This window comes from Hemitrygon akajei, chromosome 22 (assembly GCF_048418815.1).
Source record: "Hemitrygon akajei chromosome 22, sHemAka1.3, whole genome shotgun sequence".
Classification (NCBI taxonomy): domain Eukaryota; kingdom Metazoa; phylum Chordata; class Chondrichthyes; order Myliobatiformes; family Dasyatidae; genus Hemitrygon; species Hemitrygon akajei.
The window spans coordinates 18,370,981-18,389,953 of NC_133145.1; the positions used below are offsets into that span (position 1 = coordinate 18,370,981).

Here is an 18,973-nt window from a genome sequence, read left to right on the forward strand (position 1 = left end):
AGAACCTGAGCAGCAGCCCTTCTGATAAAAGGGCTGCAACCTCTCACACTCCATATAAGCGTGGTACACTGACTGCTCCTGGCTACAGAATGGACAGGTGGACAGAGTGTCAGTGAACCTGCTTAAAAACCTGTTGCATGGTACTGCCCTATGCAACACCTTCCACCCCAGGTCCCCAATGTTCAGGGGAAAGACCCCGGCATAAAGAGATTTCCACTAGGGCGTTCCTCCGCTGCCAGGTGGTAACACTAATCACCAATGCGAGTCTGGTTGGTAGACGAAGGTAGGAGCAGTCCATACAGGAAATGCTTTGAAGGGCATGGTGGGCATCCTCACGAGATGGCTCACGTTGTGCGGGACCCTCTCCTATGTGGTATTCGGAGGCTTGGGTCTGACAAACACTTACGGCCCATCAGGTGGTGGTGCAGCCGGAAGTCCCTTCGTCACCCACTGTGGTAGGATGTGGACAGCTAGAGCACTGTCCCCCACTGGCATGGGAGCACCATGACTGTATAAGATTAGACCTCATGCCCTCATCAGTTCTCGGTAAAAGTGAGGCAGTTCCCTCAAAGCAGTGTGGCTGATGCTGTCCATTGGAAGCTGTGGTACCGTCCTGCAGGCAGTGTCCCGGCAGAAAAAGTGTGTTGCTAGCGCATGCAGTCTCAGAGATTGCATTGCTATACAGGTGTCTGCAGGGCCCTGAGGCGGAGAGCCGCCAGTTGGGTGCGCGCACACATGAATGACTCAGGACTGCAGTAGAGTCCCATTGCCTCCTTGTTACCCTAGAAGAACTCCACCAGCTTTTTCTGGGTCCTGGAGACAAAAGGAGTGGGCTGGACTAATCAGCTGGTAACATATCTTTACAATGAAAGCTACTTATTAATGGGTTTTATATGGACTGTTGATCCAAGCTGTCCTATTCCATTGTGCCTAGTCTGTAGCAAACGAATTACAACGAAATTGAACATATGACACGTAAAAGTGCTGATTATTTTAAACGACCATTGGAATCTCAAAACAAATAGGTTTTAGCTTTTGAAAATAAAGTCACAGTTAGCAAAAAGGCTCAAGAAGCAAGTTATTTAGTAGCTTCAAGACCAGTTCACTTGAGAATGTTTAAAAAAACTGTGTAAAAACCTGGACAAACAGCACACCAATCTCCTGCTACATACAGAAATCCAGTGGCTTAACAGAGGAAGAGTCCTTGACAGGTTGTTTGAGCTGAAAGATGAATGGCAGGAGTGCTTTCAAGAAAATAGTAGGCCACATTTTGCTAAGTGCTTTGAAGATGAAAAATAGCTGCAGAAACTAGCCTACATAACAGGCTTGTTTCATCATATGAACCAGTTGAAGAAATCTCTGCAAGGCCCTGGAGAAAATCTTTTGACTTCAAGCGACAAGATTCTTGGTTTCAAGAATTCTTAAAAAAAGGAAACTGAATTTTTGGAAAAATCATGCTGCAAAAGGACATCTTGAAGTGTTTCCACTGCTGCTTGGGTTTGAGAGTGAGGAAGGATATCAGAAAGTCTCGAGTCTCATTGAAAACCACTTGGAAGAACTGCAGAACAAAATTGAACAGTTATTTTCCTCCCTTTCAAAAGAAGTGTATGACTGGGTGAGGGAATCTTTCTTTGTATCTTCTGCTCAGCCTGTGCACTTTGAAAGAAGAGGAAGAACTTTGTGAGCTGTACTCTGATCATGCACTCAAGCTGAGATTGCAAACGAAGAGTATCCTGCCATTCATAGGAAAGCAAAATGAACATTTTGCTGCAGTTTTCAGCTTCTTACATGTGTGAGCAAGCTTCAAGAGCAAGGATAGAAATCGTCTCATTTCTATTGAAGGTGTGTGTTTATCTCAGTTCGACCCAGAATTGAGAAAGTTATTATGTTTGCCTTATGGGTTTTTAAATTTTATGAAAGGGAAAGACAGAGTAATTTCAAGAAATGTAAGAAAAGCTTAACTATCTTTTTTTTTTCCGAAAAGTTGGCTAAAAATTCATTCTCTGCTCAAAAGAGCGTTGACAATTATTTTTGGATTATTATCTCTACAACTTACTGATCACACTAATGTACTGTGAGCTCTAGATACAAACCACATTTCCAGAAAAGTTGGGATATTTTCCAAAATGCAATAGAAACAAAAATCTGTGATATGTTAATTCACGTGAACCTTTATTTAACTGACAAAAGTACAAAGAAAAGATTTTCAATAGTTTTACTGACCAACTTAATTGTCTTTTGTAAATATACACACATTTAGAATTTGATGGCTGCAACACACTCAACAAAAGTTGAGACAGAGTTAAAATAAGATTGAAAAGTGCACAGAATATTCAAGTAACACCGGTTTGCAAGACTCCACATTAAGCAGGCTAATTGGTAGCAGGTGAGGTATCATGACTGGGTATAAAAGTAGCGTCCATCAAAGGCTCAGTCTTTGCAAGCAAGGATGGGTCGTGGCTCACTCCTTTGTGCCAAAATTCGTGAGAGAATTGTTAGTCAGTTCAAAAGGAACATTTTCCAATGCAAGATTGCAGAGAATTTAGGTCTTTCAACATCTACAGTAAATAATATTGTGAAAAGATTCAGAGAATTCAGAGACATCTCAGTGCGTAAAGGGCAAGGTCGGAAGCCACTGTTGAATGGGTGTGATCTTCGATCCCTCAGGTGGCACTGCCTAAGAAACTGTCATGCTACTGTGACAATTATAGCCACCTGGGCTCAGGAGTACTTTGGAAAACCATCTTCACTTAACACAGTCCGTCGCTGCATCCAGAAATGCAACTTGAAACTGTATTACGCAAGGAGGAAGCCATACATCAACTCTGTGCAGAAATGCCGGCGAGTTCTCTGGGCCCCAGCTCATCTCAGATGGACCGAAAGACTGTGGACCCGTGTGCTGTGGTCAGATGAGTCCACATTTCAGCTAGTTTTCGGAAAAAACGGGCGTCGAGTTCTCCGTGCCAAAGATGAAAACGACCATCCTGATTGTTATCAGCGAAAGGTGCAAAAGCCAGCATCTGTGATGGTATGGGGGTGCATCAGTGCCCACGGCATGGGTGAGTTGCATGTATGTGAAGGTACCATTGACTCTGAGGCGTATATTAGGATTTTAGAGAGACATATGTTGCCATCAAGGCGACGTCTCTTCCCGGGACGTCCATGCTTATTTCAGCAGGACAATGCCAGACCACATTCTGCATGGGCTACAACAGTGTGGCTTTGTATTCACAGAGTGTGTGTGCTTGACTGGCCTGCTGCTCCTATTGAAAATGTATGGCGCATCATGAAGAGGAGAATCAGACAACGGAGACCACGGACTGTTGAGCAGCTGAAGTCTTATATCAAGCAAGAATGGACAAAATTTCCAATTGCAAATCTACTACAATTAGTATCCTCAGTTCCAAAATGATCAAAAAGTGTTATTAAAAGGAAAGATGATGTAACACAATGGTAACATGCCTCTGTCCCAACTTTTGTTGAGTGTGTTGCAGCCATCAAATTCTAAATTTGTGTATATTTACAAAATACAATTAAGTTGGTCAGTAAAACTATTGAAAATCTTTTCTTTGTACTTTTGTCAGGTAAATAAAGGGTCACGTGAATTAACATATCACAAATTTTTTGTTTTTATTGCATTTTGGAAAACATCCCAACTTTTCTGGAAATGGGGTTTGTATAATAACTTTTATGCAGGAGTTCCCTGAGACCTGAAAATTATTTCAAGGGTTCTTCAGGGTAAAAAGGTTGAGAAAGGCTGGTCTAGGGTGAGAAAAACATGTCTTTCAAATTGATTTGTGTTTTTGAGTGGGTGAAGAAAAGGATTGATGAAGGCAGGAGGGTAGGATGTTGTAATCATGGATTTTATTGAGGCTATTGACAAGGCATCCATGATAAGTTTGTCCAAAGAGTAAGGCACATGGGACTCAAGGTGAATGGCTAATTGGAGCCAAAATTGGCTTGGTCATATGAGGCAGGCAGTAGTACTGGAAGTATGCTTAAGTCTGCAACCTGTGTTGTACCATGGTGATTGGTAGTCAGTTTTTTATGATATTAATGTATGAATGTAGGAGATCCAACATATAACAGTGACATGGAAATTGATGGTGGTGTGAATAGTGAGGAAAGATGTCTAAAGCTACAGCAAGATGTATAATAGGTCAGGTGGAAAAGTAAACAGAACAATGGCAAATGAAGTTTAACCCCAACAAGTGATTAGTGATGTGTTTTGGGAAGTCAGTTAAGAGTAGAGCACATACAGTAAATGGTAGGACACTGAGGAATGTTGATGAACAGAGGGACCTTTGGGTACAAGTCCTTGGTTCCCTACAAGAGGCAATATAGGTAGAGAGGTTGACGAATAAGATAAATGGCAAGGTTGCCTACAGAATTTGAGGTATAGAATATAAAAGTCAGAGTTGGGTTTCTTGTCATAAGCACAAATACATGTATGTACAGATTCTATGAAGATCTTACAGCAGCATCAAGGGCACATAGCATCAAGTAAGCAGCATTCACAAAAAAAACATTGATAAATTATAGAGAACACAGAACAAAAGGGAACAAAGTCTATTTTAGTGCAAAGAGATCAAATTGGTCATATTTATATATTTGTTTGTTTAGAAATATGGTGTGGAATATGCCCTTCCGTCCCTTTGAACGGCACCACCCAGCAGCACCGATTTAACCCTAGCCTAACCACAGGACAATTTACAATGACCAATTAACGTACTAACTGGTACATCTTTGGACTGTGAGAGGAAACTGGAGCAGCTGAAGAAAACCCACATATTCCACGGGGAGGAAATACAAATTCCTTGCAGATGACGTTGGAATTGAACTCCAATGCCCAGAGCTATAGTGGCATCATGATAATTGCTATGTTAGAGCACCATGTTGCAACTTTCAAAAATCTGATTAAGCTGCACTTGGAGTACTACATGCATTTATGGTTACCACACTGAAAGAATATTGGTGCAGTGGGCATTCACCTAAGTTGCCTGGATTGAGGCTCTTTATAGCTATGGGGAGAATTTACATGGGTGGGGCTTGTTACCATTGGAGTGAAGGAAGCTGAGGGAGGTGTATAAAATCGTGAGAGGCACAGAAATGAGTTTTTCTTTTTCTTAGGTTAGGGGTACTAAAAACAAGATTCCATAGGTGTATTGTGAGAATAAGTTTTTAAGGGAATCTGCGGGGAAAATTTATCCTTGCAGAGTGGTTGGTATTTGGAACTCAGTGGTACGGAGGTGAAAGTGGCAGATATACAGTGGTATGCAAAAGTTTGGACACCCCTGGTCAAAATTTCTGTTTCTGTGAATAGTTAGGTGAGTAGAAGATGAACTGATATCCAAAAGTGATAAAGCTAAAGATGAAACATTCTTTTCAACGTTTTAAGCAAGATTAGTGTATTATTTTTGTTTTGTACAATTTTAGAGTGAAAAAAAGGGAAAGGAGATCCATGCAAAAATTTGGGCACCCCAAGAGATTTGAGCTCTCAGATAACTTTTACCAAGGTCTCAGACCTTAATTAGCTTGTTAAGGCTATGGCTTGTTCACAGTCATCGTTAGGAAAGGCCAAGTGATGCAAATTTCAAAGCTTTATAAATACTCTTGACTCCTCAAACCTTGTCCCAACAATCAGTAGCAATGGGCTCCTCTAAGCAGCTGCCTAGCAATCTGAAAATTAAAATAAATGATGCCCACAAAGCAGGAGAAGGCTATAAGAAGATAGCGAAGTGTTTTCAGGTAGCTGTTTCCTCAGTTCGTAATGTAATTAAGAAATGGCAGTTAACAGGAATGGTGGAGATCAAGTTGCGGTCTGGAAGACCAAGAAAACTGCGAGAGAACTGCTCATAGGATTGCTAGAAAGGCAAATCAAAACCCCCGTTTTCTTCAGGAAGACTTAGCAGACTCTGGAGTGGTGGTGGACTGTTCTACAGTACAGTGACGCCTGCACAAATATGACCTTCATGGAAGAGTCATCAGAAGAAAACCTTTCCTGTGTCCTCACCAGAAAATTCTGCATCAGAAGTTTGCAAAGGAACATTTAAACAAGCCTGATGCATTTTGGAAACAAGTCCTATGGACTGATGAAGTTAAAATAGAACTTTTTGGCCACAATGAGCAAAGGTATGTTTGGAGGAAAAAGGGTGAAGAATTTCATGAAAAGAACACCTCTCCAAATGTTAAGCACGGGGGTGGATTGATCGTGTTTTGGGCTTGTATTGCAGCCAGTGGCACAGTGGCACAGGGAACATTTCACTGGTAGAGGGAAGAATGAATTCAATTAAATACCAGCAAATTTTGGAAGCAAATGTCACACCATCTGTAAAAAAGCTGAAGATGAAAAGGGCTTCTACAATAGGACAATGATCCTAAACACACCTCAAATCCACAATGGACTACCTTAAGAGGCGCAAGCTGAAGGTTTTGCCATGACCCTCACAGTCCCCCGACCTAAACATCATCGAAAATCTGTGGGTAGACCTCAAAAGAGCAGTACGTGCAAGACGGCCCAAGAATCTCATAGAACTAGAAGCCTTTTGCAAGGAAGAATGGGTGAAAATCCCCCAAACAAGAATTGAAAGACCCTTAGCTGGCTACAGAAAGCGTTTATAAGCTGTGATGCTTGCCAAACTGGGTGTTACTAAGTACTGACCATGCAAGGTGCCCAAATTTTTGCTTCTGGCCCTTTTCCATTTTTGTTATTTTGAAACTGTAAAAGATGGAAATAAAAAAGTAATCTTGCTTAAAATATTAGAGAAATGTGTCATCTTTAACTTTATGCCTTTTGGAAATCAGGTCATCTTTTACTTGCTTAGCAGAGTAAAACAGTAACAGAAATTTTGACCAGGGGTGCCCAAACTTTTGCATGCCGCTGTATTTATTGCATTTAAGAGGCATTTAGGCAAGCAAGGCTTGGAAGGATACAGATCTGATGCAGCCAAGCGGGATTGGTATAGTCGGGTAAAACAGTCGGCAAGGTCCTTGTGGGCTGAAAGGCTTGCTTCAGTGGCTTGGATGAAAATTTCTTGTGTAATGCCTATGTGTTGTGTAATGTAACAGGTCAAAGTGATGGGGAGGACTCGAATGACAAACTGTACATACTGAGAGAACATGTGACAGGAAAACAGAAAAGCACAGTATTATTTAACGTGTGGAACTGATATGTTGATGTGAATGATAGATTTGTCCATGTACAGTATAAGAAACAAACAGTTGGCCAGGAACAGCAGATAATTAAGTGGAGAAATGGGATGTTTGCTTTATTGCAGAGAAGGAGAACGAAGTATGGAGGTCATGTACTTGTGCCTGGCACCACACCTTTTGTTTTTATTTGAAATAGCATATATTTGCCTTTGAAGCTCTGTGGAGAAAGTTTAATAACTTGGTTCCTGGGTGGAGTCTTATAAAATTGATCAAATGGGCATTTACTTTCTGCAGTTTTGAGGGATAATTAATGATATGATACATGCAAGATGCTGAAGAAGCTAGTCATCAGGGCTGTGAGGATGTTTTCTCTGGGGAGTGAGGTCTGAATTGAGGACCATTATCTCAGGATAAGAGTTGAATATTTCACTGAGATGGGGAGGAATTTCTTCCAAGGGTTGTAAATATTTAGAGTTCTCTTCCCCAGAGAACTCTAGGTACTGATTCATTAAGTACATTAAAGAATTTCAGGATGTATATTGTATATATTTCTCTGACATTAAATGTACCTATTGAAACATTCCAGGCTGATGCAAAACTTTAGACCTGGGAAGAATCCAGTCATGGGAATCAGGGTAGGAAAATGAGGTCTAGGCCAACAGAAACAGTAAACACGAGGAAATCTGCAGATGCTAGAAATTCAAACAACAACACACACAAAATGCTGGTGGAACACAGCAGGCCAGGCAGCATCTATAGGGAGAAGCACTATCGACGTTTCGGGCCGAGACCCTTCGTCAGAAACAGTGATGGTTTTGAATTGTGGAACAGGATCAGCAGGCAATTCGACCTCCTGCTTCTGCTGTACCAATGTAGGAAGAGAGGCAGATGAGATTACTTGCCAAAAAGGGATGCTAAAGCAAGTCAAGGGTGGTATTGGGATAAGTAGAGAAACACGGGGACTGGATGAGATGTCAGTGGCAGAAGGCTGATCCTTCACTTTATTATTGAAGTAAAATACCAAAATATTAACTGCTTAGAAAATAAATGAATGATTTTCTTTGGGGACAGTGTAAGACACATGATATCCAAAGTGTTTCATTCTCCAATTTTAGCACACTGTTCACAGTGTGTTGCAAATTGATTAAGTTATTACCGGCTAGATACAAGGCCTTTTGTTGTAGAAACATTCTGAAGAGATTTAAACTTTGTTTGCTACCCTATATACTGTGACTGTTTTGTTTATCCATTTACTAGGACAGAGCTCTGAAAGTTTCAACAAAGATGGAAAGTAGGTGACAATGATACTGAAGTTCAAGTTTGCTGAGCTGTAAGTAAATTTAATTTGTCTCTAAATAATTTATTTCTGCATTACACGAGGAACTCTGCAGATGCTGGAAATTCAAACAACAACAACACACAAAATGCTGGTGGAACACAGCAGGCCAGGCAGCATCTATAGGGAGAAGCGCTGTCAATGTTTCAGGCCGAGACCCTTTGTCAGGACTAACCGAAAGGAAAGATAGTAAGAGATTTGAAAGTAGTGGGGGGAGGGGGAAATGCGAAATGATAGGAGAAGACTGGAGGGGGTGGGATGAAGCTAAGAGCTGGAAAGGTGATTGGCGAAAGTGATAAAGAGCTGGAGAAGGGAAAGGATCATGGAACGGGAGGCCTCAGGAGAAAGAAACTGGGGGGGGGGGAGCACCAGAGAGAGATGGAGAACAGGCAAACAACTAAATATGTCAGGGATGGGTAAGAAGGGGAGGAGGAGCATTAACGGAAGTTAGAGAAGTCAATGTTCATGCCATCAGGTTGGAGGCTACATTATTTTTTTTACAATGCAGCAGCAGTGCTGAGTTAAAATCATAAACATTTATGGTGTGGAAGGAAGTTGTTTGGCCAATATTGGCCAAATAATGGAGCGGTACAGGTTACTCCATTGCCCATCTTCTGGTCCATTGGTTACTGCTTTTCAAGTGTACCTCTGAACTGTGATGATAGGTTCTACTGTGGAAGTTGCGGTGAAGACAGTGATGGGTGAAGTCAAGTGAGAGCACTGAGACACCTCTGCTTACTACAGACTGTGGGAGTGTGCACTCAAAGCAGATGAGTGAAACCTCTGTAGTGAGATGTCTTCCTAAAACAAAGCATCCCTTTCCACAATTTTGGAGACAGATGGGATAGCAGAAGGATATGAAACATACCAAACAACTAAGACTCTATTGTCTTTAGTAACTTCAGATAACTTTAAAATATTATAAAGTCCACTGGGTTTCAATTGATTTCAGCATCTCTACTGTGAAAGACAATTGATCTTGTGAGAAAGGATTTCAAACATAGCAATTTACAATAATCAAAATCCGTAACTGATAATCAATTTCTGTATAAAAATAGCAGTTTTTTGTTCAGACTTCCGAACAGTGTGGGTGACAGGGTCCCATGTTGTTCTCCTTGTGCACAAGTTAAAAAAAGAATGCATGAGTCGTAAGATTGGATGGGTTCTGGGCCTAATTATTTTATAATTATTTTAGTTATTTTACTTCACTATCCGTGACGTGTTACTTCAACACTACCCCCATCCTCCTTTCAGGTGGTGAGTTCCAGTCTGCATCTCCAGTCTTGTTTCTTATAGCCCATTATTTCTGTAGCGTTGGCTGTTAGTGAAGCTCTTACTTTCACAGCAAAACTGCAAATATCAGCATGAAACAGTCCTGGTGCATGTATATGGTTAGGTCACAGGCCACTTTATTCCCTTTATGCTACCAGTGGATACCATTAAAATAGAGGGCACCTTCATTCACCCTTGCCATGCACCTTGCTGGGTACAGTTCATGGGGGCTGCAGAACAAAGATGTAGCCAGTATGTTTTAATGCTATATTTTGGGAAGATGGCTTTCAACCATTTTTATCTTTGTTACAAATTTGTGTATTAACATTGGCTCATGAAAAGCTACTTGTCTCTGAGTTAAATGCTGCATATTAAAGTTGTACTTGAACATATTACTTCAGTTCTATAATCAGACAGTATTATGCTGCCTCTAAGATGAATATCAGTGAAACCATGGTGTTATTTGAAGAAGGGCATGAAAGTTCTGGTGTTCTAATCAAAATTTCATCTTTTAAACAACTGAAATAGGTAATGTAATACACAGAAAATGCTGTAGGAACTCAGCAGGTCATGCAGCATCTATGTAGAAGAGTAAACAGTTGACATTTCAGGTCAAGATCCTTCATCAGGACTGGAAAGAAAATGAGTAGTCAGAGTAAGGTGGGGAGGAAGAAGTACGAAGGTGACGGGTGATAGGTGAAATCGGAAGGGGGAGGGGGTGAAGTAAAGAGCTGGGAAGTTGATAGGTGAAAGAGATAAAAGGGTGAAGGATGGGGTATCTGATAGGAGAGGATAGAAGACTATGGAAGAAAAGGAAAGAGGAGGAGCACTAGAGGGAGTTGATGGGCAAGTAAGAAGATAAGGTGAGAGAGGAACATCTCATTGGTTCCGAAATGAGAAGCCTTATACTGAGAGCAGGTGTGGCATTGAGAGGGGGATGGCATTTTTACATGTGACTGGGCAGGAAGAGGTATAAATTACTTAGCTGTGAGAATCAGTGGGTTTATAAAAGATTTTTATTATTGTCTGTCATTATTTGCTGAAATGACGATACCCAAAGCTACTCTCCTATTGCAGAAATAAGTGAAGTGCTGCTTATTGACCTGGTTTGAAGATTTTTCTCTGATTACAGTGATTTATTTGCTTTGATTTTATACATTTATGTTGTATATTTTTTATTTTTAAATCAGGAAAAACAAAACCTGAAAAATTAGATGGCCTTTTAGTGAAATTATTTTCTGGTCATCAGAAAATATTTAATAAATGAGACTAGCAATTTAATATCAATTCAGCTGTCCCTGATAGCAGTTTGAAGCTCATGATATAGGGGCTGTTCACACTTTATTCTAAACTCTGTGTGCTTCATGTCTCATGACAAATTCACCGTCCCATGAAACAATCTGCTGTGCTGTCTTTGTATTCCTTCTGTCACAGTTATGTTGCTCTTTAAGTAGAGAGAATAGATTCATACACTTAGAGTTGCCTTCTGAGGTCTGCACGATTGTGACTTGGAATTTGGTCACAACTCCCTTATCACTTGCTCTAAATACTGGACCTCCTCCAATAGCAGTGTGGAAAGAAGTACCTTCAACAAAAGGACTGAGACAGTGCAAGAAAGCAACTTCCAGCAGTTATGGATCAGCAATAAATGCTGTTCTTGCTGGTTCTGAATATTACTACATAAAGAATGCCTTCCTGCTTTACTATTCCTGAATGTTAATTTCTGGTATGTCACACCTAGGCCCCTCTGAGCACTAATATCTTTCAAACTCACACTGTTTTTTAAAAAAAACTCTGCCTTTCTTCCAAAATAGTTTCTTCCAAAATGGATACTCTATTTTTGCCACATCCTTTGTGCTACACCTTGCCTCCTCACTTAATCGGTCCATACCCCTTGAAGCTTCTGTGTAATTCTCCTCATGTTGCCACCTAGTTTAATATCCACAGCAAACCTGGATACTGATTTTCTCATCCATCTAAGCCATGGGTGCAGAATTAGACCACTCACCCTAATTCTCATTGATAGGTTACAAATTGTTGGGGCCTTGCAACACTCCTCTAGTCAAACTCCTACCGACCAAAATTACTTGTTTATTCCTACATATTTTTTGACCAGTGACTATTCTGAGCATCTAATACCATGCAGATTAACACTGTGCAATAATCTCCTGGATTGCAATTTATTGAATGCCTCTTATAAATCTAAATACACTATATTAGTTACCTTAATCTGCCAAAATATTTATCTTGTGTTTTTTTTAACTTGAGGTTTTTGTAGGCTTAATTGTTTATTTGTTACTTGTTTATTGTCTTTCTTTAATGGAGTCCCCTAATCGGCATGAGCCAACTCAGGTCCCAAATCTTAATAGCCTCTTTTATTTGTATTTAAGATCCTGGTTTCAGATTGAACACAATCACTTTTAGACTTTTATAAACTATACTGTGTTATAAACACTATTTGCTAAGAACCCCTTAACTACCAGATTATTAATGTTCCACAATGCTAAATCTAAAACAGTTTGAAACCTCATTGCTTCCTCAATGGACTGATGTTAAAAACATCTCTTGTATACTACAGGAATCATCCACAGTGTTACATCTAATTTGGTTTGCTCTTTACTGTTTCTCAGCTTCCTCCAAACTTGTTCAACTGAATTTCCTGAACTAAAGTCCACCCTGCCTACAGCCGTCACCTTATCCTTTATTATCAGGGTTCCCTCATTACTCTCAAACAAAAGAAAATCTGCAGATGCTGGAAATTCAAGGAACACACACAAAATACTGGAGGAACTCAGCAGCATTTGAGTCCTGCCAAAGGGTCTCGGGCTGAAATGCCGACTGTACTCTTTCCCTCACCACTCTTAACCTTTCGATTCCGTATTTAATTTCCAGCCGTGGTCACACAGCAGTGATGGCTTTTAGATCATACTCATTTATTTCTATTCTTGCCCTAATGTTAAAAATGCTGTGAAAATTGTGTTTTACTATTTTTGTTCAATGCTCTTTCTCTTCTTGACATACTCTAGCACTTCTTCCACTTACAGGGATAAGTGCCAGGAGGGAAATTAGTGGGAAGAGATGAAAGCACAAGAGAATCGTGGAGGGAGCAATCCCTGCGGAGAGTAGGTGGGAGGAGGGAGGGGGTTTAAAGATGTGTTTTCAGGTAGGATCCTGTTGAAGATGGTGAAAGTTACGGAGAATGACGTTTTGGATGTGGCAGCTTATGGGGTGGTAGGTGAGGAGAAGAAGAACTCTGTGGGGTGGTAGGTGAGACCTCCTGGCACTTACCCTACAAGTGGAGCAAATGCTACACCTGCTGATTCACCTCCTTCACTTCCATTCATGGCCCAAGCCCCAAACAGTCTTTCCAGGTGAGGCAACACGTTCACATGTGAATTTATTGGGGTTGTCTGCAATATCTGGTGATCCTGCTGCGGCCTCCTCAACATTGGTGAGACCTGACATAGATTGGGGGAATGCTTTCTTGTGCACCTTCGCTCAATCCACAAAACGCAAGGTTTCCTGGTGGCCAACTATTTCAGTTCCAAACCTCGATTCCCATTCCGACATGTCAGTGCATGGTCTCCTCTTCTGCCACGAAGAGGCCACTCTCAGTTTGGAGGAGCAACATCTTATATTCTGTCTAGATAGCCTTCAACCTAATGGCATGAACATCAATTTCTCCAGATTCCGGTAATTCTTACCCCTCCCTCTTCTCTCTTTTTCATTTCTCTACTCTGACCTTCCTCTTATCTCTTCTCATCTGCCTGTCACCTCACCCTGGTGCCCCTGCTCTTTCCCTTTCTCCCATGGTCCACTTTCCCCTTGTATCAGATTCTTTCCTCTCCAGCTCTTTACCTTTTCCGCCTATCACCTCCCAGCTTCTTCCCCCTGCTTCACCTATCACCTTCTAGCTTGTGCTCCTTCCGCATGCTACCTCCTCCTCATTATTCTGGCATCTCCCCCCTTCCTTTCCAGTCCTGATGAAGGATTTCGGCCTAAACACGGACTGTTTATTCCCCTCCATTGATGCTGCCTGACCTGCTGAGTTCAGTAGATCAGCAACATTCATAAATGAAGCATCACACTTATCACACAAATAACATCTCTACGTTTATCCTTTTAACATTTAAAAATATCTGTAACACCATATTTGTAGAGATGTTGGTGATCCATGACCTATGATCCAAATTGTAGTCAGTGATCTGTAATATTGAACTTTGATTAATTTTGTAATCTATTGATATAGTAAAGGGTCTGCTCTGAGGCAGTGCTATTGAGGGGGAATTGCCAAAAGTACTAAAATTTTCAGAATTATGAAGTTTCAGTCAGTTTCAAATTTGGTAGCAATTTTCACTTAAAAACAGTAATGAACAACTCTTCTTCCGCCGTTTCCGTCTCTGAGCATATTTCTTTGGCAAGGACTCTCCTACACCCACCGATAACCTTTCTCCCATCTTCAACCCTCCTCCTCTTCATGGACACCCCGCTCTGGTCTTTTGCCTGCTCTGGATCTCTTTATTGCTAATTGCCGATGGGACATCAAACGTCTCGACTTCACCACACCCTGTTCCAATTCCAACCTTATTCCTTCCGAACGCTCTGCTCTCCGCTCCCTCTGCACCAATCCCAACCTCACTATAAAACCCGCTGATAAGGGGGGAGCTGTTGTTGTCTGGCGTACTGACCTCTACCTGGCCGTGGCACAGCGACATCTCTCTGATACCTCCTCTTATTTACCCCTTGATCGTGACCCCACTAAGGAGCACCAGGCCATTATCTCCTATACCATCACCAACCTTATCAGCTCTGGGGATCTCCCATCCACTGTCACCAACCTCATAGTTCCCACACCCCACACTTCCTGTTTCTACCTCCTACCCAAGATCCATAAACCTACCTGTCCAGGTAGACCTATTGTCTCAGCTTGCTCCTGCCACACCAAACTCATTTCTGCATACCTTGACACTGTCTTATCCCCCCTTGTTCAATCCCATCCCACCTATGTTCGTGACACTTCTCACGCTTTGAATTTTTTCAATGATTTTAAGTTCCCTGGCCCCCACCGCCTTATTTTCACTATGGACGTCCAGTCCCTATATACCTCCATCCCCCACCCAGATGGTCTCAAAGCTCTTCGCTTCTTTTTGGATTCCAGACCTAACCAATTCCCCTCTACCACCACTCTCCTCCGTCTAGCGGAATTAGTTCTTACTCTCAATAATTTCTCCTTTGGCTCCTCCCACTTCCTCTAAACCAAGGGTGTAGCCATGGGCACCCGCATGGGTCCCAGTTATGCCTGCCTTTTTGTTGGCTTTGTGGAACAGTCCATGCTGCACTCCTGCACGTGTGCTGAGCTCGTTGACTTCATTAACTTTGCCTCCAACTTTCACCCTGCCCTCAAATTTACCTGGTCCATTTCCGACACCTCCCTCCCCTTTCTCGATCTTTCTGTCTCCATCTCTGGAGACGGCTTATCTACTGATACCGAAGAAACCACAACCAAAGGAGTTGAATGACTTCAGACCTGTTGCCTTGACGTCGCACGTGATGAAGACCATGGAGCGGCTGATAATACAGAATCTGAGGCCACAAACCAGGCACGCCCGGGATCCGCTTCAGTTTGCGTATAAGGAGAAGGTGGGAGTGGAGGATGCTATCACGTATTTGCTGCACAAATCACTCTCTCACCTAGATGGGGTCAGTTGTGCTGTGAGGATTACATTCCTTGACTTCTCTAGTGCCTTTAACACCATCCAGCCCAAGATCTTAAAGCACAAACTAACGGAGATGGGAGTAGACTCTCACATGGTGGATTGGATAGTGGACTACTTGACAGATAGACCTCAGTATGTGCGGTTGGGAGACTGTAGGTCTGACACAGTGGTCAGCAGCACAGGAGCGCCACAGGGAACCGTACTCTCTCCGGTCCTGTTCACCCTGTACACATCTGACTTCCAATATAACTCTGAGTCCTGCCATGTGCAGAAGTTCGCTGATGACACGGCCATAGTGGGTTGTGTCAGGAATGGACAGGAGGAGGAGTATAGGAAACTGATACAGGACTTTGTGACATGGTGCAACTCAAACTACCTGCGTCTCAATGTCACCAAGACCAAGGAGATGGTGGTGGACTTTAGGAGATCTAGGCCTCATATGGAGCCAGTGATCATTAATGGAGAATGTGTGGAGCAGGTTAAGACCTACAAGTATCTGGGAGTACAGTTGGACGAGAAGCTAGACTGGACTGCCAACACAGATGCCTTGTGCAGGAAGGCACAGAGTCGACTGTACTTCCTTAGAAGGTTGGCGTCATTCAATGTCTGCAGTGAGATGCTGAAGATGTTCTATAGGTCAGTTGTTGAGAGCGCCCTCTTCTTTGTGGTGGCGTGTTGGGGAGGAAGCATTAAGAAGAAGGACGCCTCACGTCTTAATAAGCTGATAAGGAAGGCGGGCTCTGTCGTGGGCAAAGTACTGGAGAGTTTAACATCGGTAGCTGAGCGAAGGGCGCTGAGTAGGCTACGGTCAATTATGGAAAACCCTGAACATCCTCTACATAGCACCATCCAGAGACAGAGAAGCAGTTTCAGCGACAGGTTACTGTCGATGCAATGCTCCTCAGACAGGATGAAGAGGTCAATACTCCCCAATGCCATTAGGCTTTACAATTCAACTGCCAGGACTTAAGAACTTTTTTTTAAAGCTATTATTAATGCTTTTTGAGTTAGTGATTTAGATGCATATCATATTATTACTGAGTTAAGTATTGTATGTAATGAGTTTTTGCTACAACAAGTGTATGGGACATTGGAAAAAATGTTGAATTTCCCCATGGGGATGAATAAAGTATCTATCTATCTATCTATCTATCTAAACCTACAGACTCTCACAGCTACCTGTACTATTCCTCTTCCCACTCTGTCTCTTGCAAAAATGCTATCCCCTCCTCACAATTCCTCCGTCTCTGCCACATCTGCTCTCAGGATGAGGCTTTTCATTCCAGGACGAAGGAGGTGTCTTCCTTTTTTAAACAAAGGGGCTTCCCTTCTTCCACCATCAACTCTGCTCTCAAATGCATCTCTCCCATTTTCCGCACGTCTGCCCTCACCCCCATCCGCCCGCCACCCCACTCAGGATAGGGTTCCCCTTGTCCTCACCTACCATCCCACCAGCCTCCGGGTCCAACATATAATTCTCCGTAACTCCAACGGGATCCCACTACCAAGCACATCTTCCCTTCCCCCCTCTTTCTGCTTTCCGCAGGGATTGCTCCCTACCAACTCCCTTGTCTACTCATCCCTCCATCCCTTCCCACCGATCTCCCTCCTGGCACTTATCCTTGTAAGTGGGACAAGTGCTACACCTGCCCTTACACTTCCTCCCTCACCACCATTCAGGGCCCCAGACAGTCCTTCCAGGTGAGGCGACACTTCACCTGTGAGTGGGCTGGTGTGGTATACTGCGTCCGTTGCTCCCGGTGTGGCCTTTTATATATTGGTGTGACCTGATGCAGACTGGGAGACCGTTTCGCTGAATACCTATGCTCGGTCCGCCAGAGAAAGGATTTCCCAGTGGCCACACATTTTAATTCCATGTCCCATTCCCATTCTGACATGTCTATCCATGGCCTCCTCTACTGTCAAGATGAATCCACACTCAAGTTGGAGGAACAACACCTTATATTCCATCTGGGTAGCCTCCAACCTGATGGCATAAACATTGACTTCTCTAACTTCCGTTAATGCCCCTCCTCCCCTTCTTACCCCATCCCTGACATATTTAGTTGTTATTTTTCTTTCTCTCTGCCCATCACCCTGCCTGTAATCCACCTCCCTCTGGTGCACCCCCCCCCCCCCTTCCCCTTTCTTTCTCCCAAGGCCTCCCACCCATGATCCTTTCCCTTCTCCAGCTCTGTATCACTTTCGCCAATCACCTTTCCAGCTCTTAACTTCATCCCACCCCCTCCGGTCTTCTCCTATCATTTCACATTTCCCCCTCCCCCCACTACTTTTAAATCTCTTAGTATCTCTCCTTTCAGTTAGTCCTGACGAAGGGTCTCGGCCCGAAACGTCAACAGTGCTTCTCCTATAGATGCTGCCTGGCCTGCTGTGTTCCACCAGCATTTTGTGTGTGTTGAATGAACTACCATAGTTATGATTGTGAATTAAATTCATAATTGTGTAACCAAAGGAATAATATGTAAATAATTAAATTAAATTAATTAAATTAAAACAATTAATCTAACATACAATAAAGAGTGATTAGGAAGAAAAACTTGAATTTTGTAATTTTTTTTCTGATGTTACAATGTCCCAAAATATTGTGCAATCATTCAGATACAGTTACTGTGGAAACGTAGGTATAATGTTAAAATACATCTGTAATGTTATCACTTTTTCTTGTAACATTTTGTATTAACACATCCATAGGTGGTTCTTCACAGATTGCTTGGAGATGGACATGCTGTTTTGTGAGAGAAATTCAGCTGCCACTTGTTGCCTTCACAGTAAAGCAAACAGAAGATATTGAAAGAAAGCACTGTGGTCTCCCATGTCCTTTATTGCAGCTGTTGGTTAAGTAGAAAGAGTTAAATGTTCATGGTACTTCCAAGACTATATGTCACGATATGTTAAACGGATTGAGTGCCCCCAAATGTTAACAAGGCTGTTATGATGGGGTTGTGGGTTTTAGGGGGTGGGCAATGGGAGGGTGGGGGGAGGGTTGAAGGGGGCAGGGGAATGCATTTTTCTGCATTGTCTGTAACTTTATACCCAAATTTCAATACATCCACTACATTTTTCAAAAGGAGCTGCAACTGATTTGTGTATGTTTGGTAAATGCAAACCTCATATTCTTAATAGTGATTGGGTTGTGCAGGTGTGAGAACTGATCTAGGCATGCAGTTTGATACAATAATTATCTAGATGGTTCTTCCTTGTGCATCGACAGCCTTAAAACTATTAGTGTTCAATTTTTAGTCGTTAGTTCTGTGTACATTTTGGTGTCATCCTCAAATGTGCATGTAGTGAATGGCACTTAATTCCAACTGCAGAACCTCATTATCTTTGGGCCCTTAGAAAAGATGAGGTGCTCTATTTGATTAGCCACATAGTATAGTAACACCATCCTGCCAATCTTTAGAAATGTATATGTCAGAAATTTTGCTGGACCCAGTGTAGCCAACTAAGAACCAAATGGCAGTCACACATTCAA

General features: G+C 42.3%; 1 protein-coding gene across 1 annotated transcript in view; it reads left to right on the forward strand.

The window, feature by feature from the left end:
• Window positions 1–18,441, forward strand: part of LOC140715000 (uncharacterized) — a 60,294-nt gene extending 41,853 nt beyond the window's left edge. Inside the window, exons 5-6 of the mRNA XM_073026749.1 lie at window positions 8,410–8,482; window positions 18,190–18,441. Coding sequence (XP_072882850.1) covers window positions 8,410–8,451 — 42 coding nt within the window. The 3' untranslated portion in view covers window positions 8,452–8,482; window positions 18,190–18,441. The remainder of the gene's footprint in view (window positions 1–8,409; window positions 8,483–18,189) is intronic.
• The last annotated feature ends 532 nt before the right edge of the window (window positions 18,442–18,973 follow it).